This window comes from Microcaecilia unicolor, chromosome 3 (genome assembly GCF_901765095.1).
Source record: "Microcaecilia unicolor chromosome 3, aMicUni1.1, whole genome shotgun sequence".
In the NCBI taxonomy this organism is placed as follows: Eukaryota; Metazoa; Chordata; class Amphibia; order Gymnophiona; family Siphonopidae; genus Microcaecilia; species Microcaecilia unicolor.
In genome coordinates, this window is record NC_044033.1 from 100,669,600 (window position 1) to 100,681,746 (window position 12,147).

At 48.7% G+C, this 12,147-nt stretch overlaps 1 protein-coding gene across 4 annotated transcripts in view; it reads left to right on the forward strand.

Annotated features, from left to right (window-relative positions):
* PPP4R3B (protein phosphatase 4 regulatory subunit 3B) overlaps positions 1 to 12,147 on the forward strand; it is a 245,534-nt gene that overhangs the window by 8,851 nt on the left and 224,536 nt on the right. For all 4 annotated transcript variants that reach the window (XM_030196214.1, XM_030196215.1, XM_030196211.1 and 1 more), the window contains exon 2: positions 5,886 to 5,941. In XM_030196214.1, coding sequence (XP_030052074.1) covers positions 5,886 to 5,941 — 56 coding nt within the window. The remainder of the gene's footprint in view (positions 1 to 5,885; positions 5,942 to 12,147) is intronic.

The following is a 12,147-nucleotide window of genomic DNA, read 5'->3' on the forward strand; positions in this document are numbered from 1 at the left end:
ATGAGGTCCCTGGACCTTCAGGTGCTGGGGAGCCATTCTCTCTCAATTTTGTGCTCTTGCTGCATAAGGCTTACTTTGTTAGAGTGGGTCTGTTCCCTGCCACAACCTCTTTTGCAGTCTTCCCCCCTACCTCCCACCAGGAGGGCAAGTGGACCCTGGATTTTTTTGGGGGGCATGCAGATCTCCTTGGGCCCCATGCAGAAATGCTGGCAGGTGGCACTTGCGTCTGAGGTGGGGTCATTGTGACCCCCTTCTCCCATGTCCTCGGAGTGCATGTTGGGGGCATTCCTGCATCCTTGGATGGATGAGCTGGAGGAGGGCGAGCTGGTTCCGGAGGAGCCGTGACTCATCTGCAGTCCTCATTTTTCATTGGGAAGAGTTGCCCTCTTTGATTTCTAAAGCCCTGGAGGCTCTCAGTGTTGTGGATGCGGAGGCCCAGTGTTCCTCTGGGGTGAACCCGAAGATCGCTAGTAACCAGAAGCAATCCAGGGTACTTCCTGTTCATAAATCCATTCAGGAGCTTACAGCCTCTGGACTACTCCAGATGCGGGTCTCACGGTGGCTAAGGTGATGTTTCGCCTGTTACCTTGTCAGTGAATTGTCTGGAACAGTTTGCCTTGGCCAGGGTGGATGTCTTGGTGGCGGTTGTCACCAAGAAGACCACTCCCCTTAAGAGTGGTGTGGCCCTTAAGGATGTTCAGGATAGGAAGTTGGAGGCCTCGCTAAAGCGGTCCTTTGAGGTCTCTGTTCTGGCCCTGAGGTCCTCGATCTGTAGTTCCTATGCAGCCCGGGCGTGCCTTAGCTGGATTCAGCAGGTAGTGGATCCTGAGGCAGATGAGCTCCAAGCCTGGCCCTCTTTGCCGCAGATGGAATCTTCTGTTGCACATTTGGCGGACTCTCTTTATGATTTGGTCCATGCCTTGGCCAAGCAGATTGCATTGGTGGTCACTTCCCTCTGTTATGGCTGCACCACTGGGCGGTGGATACTGCCTCTCCAAGTAGAGACTTACCAGGCTGCCCTTTTGGGGCAAGCTCTTATTTGGGGAAGGATTTGGAGAAGCTGGTGAAGGACTTGGGGGACACCAAGTCACAGTGGGTCCCAGAGAACAAGCCTAAACCCTCCGGTCGGGGACAATGAGGCTGCACTTCTGGGATGTGTTGCGGTGCCGATCAGGTAGGTTTTCTTCTGCCTTTCAGCGGTCCTGTTTTCAGCAGTACCCTGGAAATGGCAAGTGGGTGGGGGGGGGGGGGGGGGTCCACGCCTTCCACAAAAAAACGAAAATCAACACACAAGGGTGGAAGCAAACAGATTCCAAGAACAGCCAGCCAAAGAGTAAGAGCATCAAAAAAAGTTTATTGGAACCCAATAAACTTTTTTGATGCTCTTACTCTTTGGCTGGCTGTTCTTGGAATCTGTTTGCCTCCACCCTTGTGTGTTGATTTTCAGCAGCACCCCTCCATTCAGAATGAGAAGTGGGCTGCTGGAGCATCTCCTTGTTCAGGTGGCCTGTTCTTCCAAGCGATGCAGTGCTGGCCCTGTTCTCAGGATATGGGGCTGACTGGCTCTCTTTTACAAGGAGTGGAACAATATCACCACAGATCAGAGGGTCCTAAATATTGTCAGAGATGGTTACAAACTAGAGTTCTTCTATTTCGTCATAGATTCTTTCTTGGAGGCCTCATGCTGCGCTTCTTCGAATCATTTGGCAGTCAAGTCCACCTTCTGCTCCTTATTGGAACTGGGGGTGGTGGTGCTGGTACCATCCCTCGAGAGGGGCCAGGGTCGGTATTCCATCTATTTTATGGTGCCCAAGGAGGACAGCTCTCTTCGGCCGGTGTCAGACCTGAGAGGGGTGAATCTGTTTCTGAAGGTGCGGCATTTCCGCTTGGAGATGCTGTGGTCCGTGCTTTCAGCGGTTCAGCCGGGGGAGTTTCTTACAGCTCTGGACCTCAAGGAGGCATACTTCCATATTCCTATTTGGCTGCAGCACTAGAAATTTCTCTGGTTTGCTCTCTTGGGTCTCCACTATCAGTTTCAGGCCCTTCCATTTGGACTTGTCAAGGCTCCCTGGACCTTCTTGAAGGTCATTATGGTGGTGGTGGTGGCATTTCTGCGGAAGGAGAGGATCCGGGTGCATCCAGAACATAAGAATAGCCATGCTGGGTCAGACCAGTGGTCCATCTAGCCCAGTATCCTGCTTCCAACATTGGCCAATAAAGGTCACAAGTTCCTGGCAGGAACCCAATTAGTAGCAACCTACCTCGATGATTGGTTGATCCGGCCAGTGTCTGAACAAGAGAGTCAGGTGGCCACCTCCAGGGTGATTGCCCTCCACTCTGGGATGGGTAATCAATTTCACCAAGAGTCATCTGATTGTCTCAGACCTTGGATTATCTGGGGGTTCATTTTGACATGGCACTTGGAAAGGTGTTCCTACCGGACCAACGGGTTGCCAAACACCACGGATTGTGAATCCAAGGGTGTAGTATATGTGGTGAAATGCCCCTGTAATCTCTGGTATATTGGGGAAACCACTCATAAGGTCAGATTTCAAATGGCACAACACTTGAGCAATATATGGCTGCAGAAAGTCGAAACTCTGTTGGTATCTTATTGGTTGTACAGAGGGTATTCTGTGAGTGAGTTACAGTTTGTAGTACTCATGCAATGAAAATCAAATCGACGAGGGGATATTGAAAAAGAATTGCATTTGAAAGAACAGAAGTTAATCTTTCAATGGAACACAGTAGAACCCAATGGGCTTAACAAAGAGGAGGAGGCTCAGTCATTGTTTCTGACAGTACGATTGTTTCTAGTCCCGCCTACCTCCACAAGTTGGATATGTCTAGAAGTAAGTCTTTGCGCATGTGTGATTGTCTTTAGAGCTGAAGACACCATTGCTGAGCGGTCGAAAGACTCTTCACCCTGCTATGGCAGACGGTAGGAATTTAGTTGTTTAATTTTTAAATTAGTGTTAGTATATTATGGAGAAGTATATAGCAATTATGTTTGTTTTTTGTTTGTATTAGGATTTGGTCTCCTGAATAAGCCAGGCGAAACATGGTCCATGTAGAGACCAAGTGGATTATATTTCATGGTTGCTCTTGGAGTATGTGCTATCTACATGTTCACCTGCTAGCGCATCTGCAGAGCCAAGAGGAGCTCAGAATATGATTTTTGTAATCGCCAAAGGATTTGAGCTGAAGATTTGAATGGTTAACTGGAATATTTATGTACGATTTTCAACAGTACATCAGACTCATTGATCAAGCTTTATTGGAGTGGACAAGATCTATATATGAACTATGGTTATTGAGGAGTTTTCCTCAGACCAATCAGTGTGATTGGAAGGAACATATCAACTTCATTGAATTTTGAGGAGTCTGTTCAGATTTATTAGATTTACATCAGTTTCATCGTTTTTGTTCTGGGGTGTGTTTTGTATTGTGTGAATTTTTAATCTAGTTTGTATTATTACCCTTGGGTAAGGTTGAGAACTTTTATCCTCTTATTTTTTTTTTATTTATAACAATTTTACAATTATAATCAAGCAAAGCTTGTTTGAAAAGCAATACATTTCATTAACAATAAAGAAAAGTACAAAATAGTGCAAGAAAAAGGAAAAACGTTTTGAAACTTCTTGCTCAAGTCCACATAAATAGGACAAGATGTTAAGAAATGGAATATATTTCATAACAAAAAAAAGGGTTTTACCGATATTAAAGCTAAAAGAACATTAACAGGATAGCATTACACAGTGTTATTCTCTAAATTACAGGGAGCTTGATGTTTAAGAACCCCCATTTTGCCTTGATGCTAAGAACACTGTTAACTGAGCCGGGTCAAAGAAAACATATTTGTTTGATTGGTATCTCACCACACACTTACACGGATATCTCAAGTAAAAAGTAGCACCCAGTTGAGTTACACCTGGTTTCATTAAGAGAAATTGTTTGCAACGCTTTTGCATCTCTCTAGAGACATCAGGGAATATTTGTATTTTCTGACCAAGAAACAACTTATCTTTGTTTTTAAAGTACATAGACATTAACCATAACTTTAACCATAACTTATCTGGTGACAAAGCCACCATCACAATTAAAGTTGTTGGAATAATCATTTCTGAATCTGATGTTTCTAATAGTTCAGTAACATTCAACAGCTGTTCTTGTTCTGGTTTTTTCTGTTCACCACATTCATTAGTAGGAAGATAATACACCTGTGCAAAAGGTGGAATAAGTTCCTCCTTTACTCCAAAAATCTCCATTAAATATTTTTTTAACATCTCTCGAGGAGATTTAGTAAGTTGCCTTGGAAAATTTAGGAAACGGAGATTATTGCATCTAACAGTATTTTCTAGGGATTCTGTTTTTCTTCTTAATGAAGTCGAATCTTTCTTCATGGCTTCTTGTTGAGATTGCATTTTTTCCATATCCAAATCTCTTTTTAATTCTAATTGTTCAATTTTTCCTACTTTTAAATCCAAAGCCTTTATTTCCTGATCTTGTCTTGTCATTTCTTGATTTAATCTCAGTATCTGAGGTGATAGTGATTTCCCTAAGTCTACTATTAAAGTCCAAAGGGAATCTAAGGTTACCTCAGCTGGTTTGTGCATTTCAAAAGGGAAAAGTGTAGGTGGTACCTCTTTCTCCATGGTTAGACCCGAATTCAAATTAGCAGCGTTTCCCACCGTAGGTGTTACCGGTGTAGTAGTTCCCATCAAGGTTCTTTGCATTCCAACAGGAAGATCTAATTCCTCCCGACTCAGTTCAGTTTCACCCCTCCTGGGAGACCCGTTCTGAGCCACCTCCGTCGGCATGCTGCAGCTCAATGGCTGTGGGGGCGGTTCCCTCATGTCTGGGCTGAGCGTCAGCTCTAGCCCAGCAAACGCTGCGGTGCCTCCATTCGCACCGTCGCGAATCAGCGGGCTGCCTTCCGACGGATTCGGCACTGTAATAGATGGATTCACTGCTGCCCGCAAAAGTAAGCGGATGTCTTGGGAAGAAAGAGTCTGTCGCTGCGGGGCATGGGAGGCAGTTTTACCCCGTCGTTTCGGCATCTCTGTAAATGTAAGCCAGGGAGCTGTGGGAATGCTGCCTGTTAGCGTCTTTGCTCAGCGGCCATCTTGTCAGGGTTGAGAAAACTTTTATGATTTTCATCAAAATATGTACAGATGTTACCCAGGGTGATTAATGAGAGTAGGTTATTTAAATGGTTTTGAGAGGACAGCTTTATTGTTAATAGTATATCTATCTAATTCACAACCCCAACGTTCTAAATGAAGCCACCACTGGAAGTTGAAGCGTCGAGATCAGCTTTCCCCACCGGAAGTTGAGGCGTCGAGATAGCCGCTTTCCCCATCAGTGTGTGCCCCGCCCTCGTGTCACTACATGATGACGATGAGGGCGGAGCACTGACACTGGACGAAACGGAGCGCCAGCACCAATGAAGACATAACCGCTCACTTACACTGCAGCACCGACAACACGAACAGCGCTGACAGAAGAAATCCATTTTGATGGCCATGCTCCTGCTCTGCATATGTGAGTCACCCCCCCCCCCCCCCCCCCCGCCAAAACAAGCTAGCGCCCGTTTCATTGCTCTGAGAAATGGGCCTTCTTTACTAGTATTCAATAAAGTGTATTTTTTTAAACTTTACATGTATAGAGATGAGTGTAAAACATTGGACTCAACAATTGATATAGGCAATAATGAATATGCATGAGATAGATTTGCATACACTGGAGGTAGTAGGCATGCAAATATCTCATGCATATTCATTAGGGATATCTTAAAAACCTGACCTGTTGGTGGCCCTCAAAGAATGGGAGAGAAGACCAAGGTTCTTAAGCACAGTCCTGATCTAATTCTCTTTGTCTCACAGGTTCACTTCTTTTGGAGTCAAAAATAAACCCAAGCACGGCATATCAGAAACAACAGGTATGTACTTGTTTTCATTCTTTGTTGCTGAAGTGCTAATTTGAGAATGGTTGAGATGGACTGGCCTAAAGGTTAGAGCATCAAGCTGAGAACCAGGGAAGCCAGGGTTTGTTTCCCGTTAATGCTTATTGTAGTCTCGGGCAATTTGCTTAACTCTCCATTACCTTGGGCATAGGTGCCAACACTTCAGAATGATTTGGGGTGCCAAACGTAGTACAAATTATTTTTCCCTGGATACAGTAATAGAGTTGGCTCAATATTGGGGTTACTCAGTAGCCACTGGCGTCCACAGAGCTGGCTTTTATGGCTTCAGGTACAACCCCAGGGACAGGAAATTACTTATTCTACCTGAACTTTACTTACCTTGAGCTATCATTGAAAAGGCATGAGATAAATTTAAATCTCCTATAATTCCACTAAAAAAGGACAAAAATTAACATCTTGACTAATTCACAGTGTACAGCTGAGGTATTTGAGCATTTCAGAAATTGCATACTGCTGCTAACAGTAGAAATAGAAAGTGTGCCCATATCTTTCGAGACCTGCCTTTGGTCCCAAAAGTGCATGATGGATGGATGAAAATTAATTTGAGAATTGGGGGGTGGTTTTTTTTTTTTTAAGTCTGGGAGAACATAGTCCTTCAAGGATTCATGTATAATCCACTTTTATGGTACACTCCTGATTATATTATGATAAGCATGGCTAGAAGTTCTTAAAATTATACAGTATACTGTACTATATATATATATAATTTGCTGCTTCCGAGTCCCTTTCCCATGCTTTCTACTTCACTCATTGAAGAACGTAATGGACATGATTTATCAGTTCTCACATTCTTTAAGCTACTTGTCTAAGGTATACAGTTCCATAGCCCAGGCTGTAGTCAACTGGTGCTTTCAAACTTTTATCTGGTATGACATTATTTTAGCACTTATAAATGAAACCCTAGGCAATGATGAAAATAAAATAGATTTCAACTTACTTCCTCTTTCTCATTCAGTGCCGCCTCCATCTACTTACCCAAAGCATGAAGGCAGCAATAGTGGCAAGAGTAGCAACAAACAGCACAGGGTCCTTTGTTTCAGTGTTCTCAAGAGGAGAAACAGGACCTATGACCATTCACTGACTCATAGGCCTCCTACTGATTGCCCAGGGGCATAGGTCACAATGGAGGTCCAAGAAGTGGAACAACAGATCTGTTTCTATAACCCCATCTCCTGATGATGAGCCACAGTTTAGGAATCACAGGTCTAAACCATTATTCCTTGTCATCAAGCAGATGAATCCATTATGAATGGGTTGTATCTACCTACCAGCAGGGAGAGATAGAGAGCACTGAAAAACCATAGTGCCTCTTGGCCAGCTAGCTCCATCTGCCTCTCTGTATTCTCTATCTCCCCAGCAGGGTGGATGCAGCTTATTCAGCTCCTTCAGAAATCTGCCTGGGGTGGTGCTTTGGCCAGTTGTAGCAGGAGTGTTGTGTCTGGTGGTGCCCACTTTAAAGGCACATAGGTTTGCCCTTTCCCTGCCTTACCCGGCCCCCTATGTGGATGCAGGCATATAGGTTTGCCCTTTCTCTGCCTTTCCCACACTCTTCTATGTGGATGCAGGCACATTGGTTCGCCCTTTCCCTGCCTTTCCCACTCTACGGATCCTCCGAAGTGCCTCTGTAGCTGCTGCCTCTAACTTTCCTCACAGCGTTAAAAAAAAAAAAAGACGCGCTTGTTAGCGCTGCGATTCTGAGGCTTCCTTCTGTTTGTGCAGCGTGACCGGAGCTCTGGGACTCGGTCTGGTGAGGTAAGAGAGTCTTGTAGCTCCTCCGGTGAGGGCCCACGATCGGGAAGTTTTTGGTGTGAATCCGCCATTTTGAAAATTTCCACCATTTTCGGCGATGGCTGCGGAGGTTGTTAAGTGCTGCTCACATTGTGGCAAGCGCAGATCCGCAGCGGGGCCCTGTAAATTGTGCTTTTCAGACGTCAGGGCCGGTCCGAGCATGGCGAGCGATGATTCTTCCCGCTCGGTGGAGCTGGCAGCGGGCGCCATCTTGGATGCGCCGCAAGGCTCGACCCCCGCAGGGGTGGAGAGGTCTGAGGCCGGAGGGGAACCTCGGATGGAGGCTACCAGAGGAGCTGCTTACCCCGGATTGGAACCGGGAGGCCAGGGTGAGCCTTTCTCCCCTGAGTTTGTGTTGCTTTTACATAAAGCGTTCATGTTAAAAAGAGCTCTGCCGCAGATGTCTGTCTCTGCGTTGCTACCTGGTTCCCCTCTGGTGGAGACCGGCCTGGGATTGCCGTCAGGGTTTTTTCCCCAGAGAGTTGGCCGCAAGACAAGTGCAGAAGAAGGGTAAATTCCCCTTCAGAGAGTGGTGCACCCCCATTTTCCCCTCCGTGGTCGGGCTGTGCGGATTCTGAGGGGTCTGGCAGGCCTTCGTGGTCCAAAGAGCCAGAGGAAGGCGTAGGATTGCCACTGGATCCAGATGATCCCATTGCGGTTAGGATTTTCCACCGCGAGGAGCCGCCAGCGCTTTCTGATGCCTTAAAGGCCCTCTCTATTGAAGATCCTGTGATGGGCGAAGCCTCCTCTGGTAATCCGAGGATGGCAAGTACTAAGAAGCCTGCTCGAGCCTTTCCTTTGCATGACTCCATCCAAGAGCTTATTTAAGCTCAATGGGTTGACCCTGAGGGGCCTTTGAAAGTTGCCACGGCAATGGGGCACTTATATCCTCTCAATAAGGAGCACTTGGCACGCTTGGCCGTGCCTAAAGTGGATGCCCTAGTCATGGCTGTGAAGAAAAAGACTACCCTCCCAGTAGAGGGAGGGGTCGTCCTGAAGGACATGCAGGACTGACGTCTGGAATCGACAATCAAACGGTCCTTTGAGATTTCAGGCCTAGCCTTACGGGCATCTGTGTGCAGTTGTTATGCTGCTCGAGCCTGCCTCGCTTGGTTGCAACAGGCAGTGGAAGAGCCCGGGGATGGAGCGGAGCCCCTTGTGGAGGTGGCACCGTGGATGGAGTCGGCCTTGTCATTTTTGTCTGACGCCCTCTATAATCTGGTCAGAGCTTCGGCTAAACAGATGGCTGTGGCGATGGCCGTTCGCCGCCTTCTATGGCTACGGCATTGGGTGGCTGACATGGCCTCTAAGCAAAGGTTGGTGAAGTTGCCCTTTCAAGGCCTTCTCCAGGGCCGTGCCGAGGGTCTCCGGCGCCCCCCCCCCCCCCCCCCGAAAACGATCGCTACACTACCCACCCTCTTCTCCCCAGATCCTTTTTCTTTTGTTTAAATTTACCTCTGTCCGGCGGCAGCGTAGCGTTAGTGAGAAGGAGGCGGCGCTCCCCTGCCCCGACGTGTCAGTCTTCCCTTCGCTCAGTGTCCCGCCTTCTTCTGATGTCACTAACGCTATGCTGCCGCCGGACAGAGGTAAATTTAAACAACAAAAAAAAAAGGAAAAGGATCTGGGGAGAAGAGGGCGAAGTAAGCATGGTGCGGCGGGGCGCTCCCCAGAGGATGGCGCCCTGCTGCCATGCTTACCTCGCTTACCGTGTTGGCACGGCCCTGGCCTTCTCCTATTTGGTGAGGAGTTGGAGAAAATTGTTAAGGGCCTGGGGGATGCTAAACCCCAGCACTTACCCGAGGATAGGCCGCGGCCTTCTTCCAAGGGTCAGGCGGTTCCCTCCTCTTCCAGACCTCGCTACCGTGAAGCTAGAAGGTATCGCCCGGGGCGTTCTGCTGGGTTTACTTCACGTGCCCGCTTTCAGCAGAGGAACTCCTTTCACTAGGACAAACGTTCCGCAGCAGCCGCCTCAAGGCCTGGAGTTCATGGGCGACCCTCTCGATGATTCGCTGGCCCATTCCTCGATTCCTGCAGTGGGAGGACGTCTTTCCCTCTTTCTCGAGGAATGGGTCAAGATTAACTCAGATCAGTGGGTTTTGAACCTGATCATAGAAGACTGCAGATTAGAATTCAATGCCCCGGTGAGAGAGGTGTTTGTGGAGTCTTGATGCGGCTCTGCTGTCAAACGGGCGGCGGTAGAGGACACCTTGCAAGGTTTGTTGCATCTCGGGGCGGTGGTCCCTTTGCCTCCCACCGAGATCAGCTTCGGTCGTTACTCCATTTATTTTGTGGTGCTGTGAAAAGGGGGGTCTTTTCGGCCCATCCTGGACTTAAAGGAAGTCAACAAGTCATTAAGAGTGTGGCATTTTCGCATGGAAACCCTGCGCTCCGTCATTGTGGCGGTACACCCAGGAGAGTTTCTCACGTCTCTGGACCTGAAAGAAGCTTACTTGCCCATTCCTATTTGGCCCCCCGCACCACTGGTTTCTCCGGTTTGCGGTGTTGGGAAAACATTTCCAGTTTCGGGCCTTGCCTTTTGGCCTCACCACAGCTCCCTGAACCTTTTCCAAGGTAATGGTGGTAGTAGCTGCCTTTCTCAGATGAGAGGGTATCCGGGTTCACCCGTACGACTGGCTCATCAGAGCGGACTCTATAGAAGAGTCGTCATTTAACAGCCAGAGTGGTCTCAATACTTCAATCTCTGGGCTGGGTCGTCAATATACCCAAAAGTCACCTGACCCCTTCTCAATCTCTAGAATATTTGGGGGTCCGGTTCGAGACAGCCTCGGGGTTTGTCTTTCTACCCGAGCAAAGGCGGTGCAAGCTTCAGAATCGGGTCCGTCTGCTCCTGAGGATACCTCACCCGTGAACTTGGGACATAGTCCAGCTGTTGGGGTCGATGATGGCCTCCTTGGAAGTGGTGCCATGGGCGAGAGCGCACCTGAGACCTCTGCAGTGTTCCTTGCTTCAACGATGGTCTCCAATATCTCAGGATTATCAATGCAGACTCGCATGGCTCCCTGCGGCCCGGCTCAGTATGGAGTGGTGGCTCTCAGACAGCATGCTGCGGCGAGGAATGCCGCTAGCGCTTCCCGATTGGTGCCTGGTGGTAACAGATGCCAGCCTGCAGGGCTGGGGTGCACATTGTCAGGGAAGGCATGCCCAGGGTCTCTGGACACCCGAGGAGTCGGAGTGGTCTATCAATTGCTTGGAGTTGAAAGCGATATTCCAGGCGCTTCTGGCCTTTCACTTGACCCTGGAAGTGCTGGCTGTCAGAGTTCTGTCGGACAATACGACAGCAGTAGCCTACATAAATCGACAAGGCGGCACGCAGTACAGAGTGCAGGCTGCGCAGATTTGCCACTGGGCCGAGAGCTACATCTGCAGTGTCTGTCAGCAGCTCAAATTGCAGGTCAGAGCAACGTGCAAGCCGATTATCTGAGCAGGCATCAAATCGACCCAGTGGAGTGGGAACTGGCAGACGAAATGTTCCTTCAGATCTGTGCCAAATGGGGGACACCTGTAGCGGATCTTAAGGCGTCAAGCACAAATGCCAAAGTCCCATGCTTTTACAGCAGACGGAGAGATCCTCGCTCGGCGGGGTTGGATGCCTTGGCTCAACCCTGGCCTCAGGGCCTCCTTTATGTGTTTCATCCGTGGCCCTTGATAGGGCGAGTACTCCTGCGGATTCGGCTACATCAAGGAGAGGTGGTTCTCATTGCCCCGGATTGGCCCAGGCGGAAGTGGTATGCGGACCTCCGGCGGATGCTGGTGGAGGCTCCCCTTCCTTTGCCTTTGATACCGAACCTGTTGTCACAGGGGCCGGTAACCATGGAGGACGCCTGCCGCTTTGGTCTTACGGCATGGCTATTGAGAGGGTGCAATTGAGAGACAAGGGCTTTTCTAACAAGGTCATCTCCACTCTCCTTCAGGCCCGCAAGCATTCCACTTCCGTTGCCTATGCTCGGTTTTGGCGCCAGTTTGAGGCTTGTTGTGATGCTAAAGCAGTTACACCCATGCGGGCTTCTGTCTCGCCGATACTTGACTTTTTGCAGGATGGTTTACAAAAAGGCTTGGCCTATAATTCCCTGCGTGTTCAAGTGGCAGCCTTAGCATGTTTTCGGGGGAAGGTGGCTGGCCTCTCCCTGGCTGCTTATCCGGATGTGACATGGTTTCTTAGAGGGGTGCTTCGGCTCCGTCCTCCCGTGCGGGCTCCGTGTCCGGCTTGGAACCTGGGGTTAGTTTTAAAGGCCCTTCAGTGTTCGCCCTTCGAGCCGCTTAAGCGAGCTTCGGAGAAGGATGTGACCCTAAAGGCGGTCTTTTTTGTGGCCATCACATTGGCGAGATGGGTGTCTGAGCTCCAGGCGCTGTCC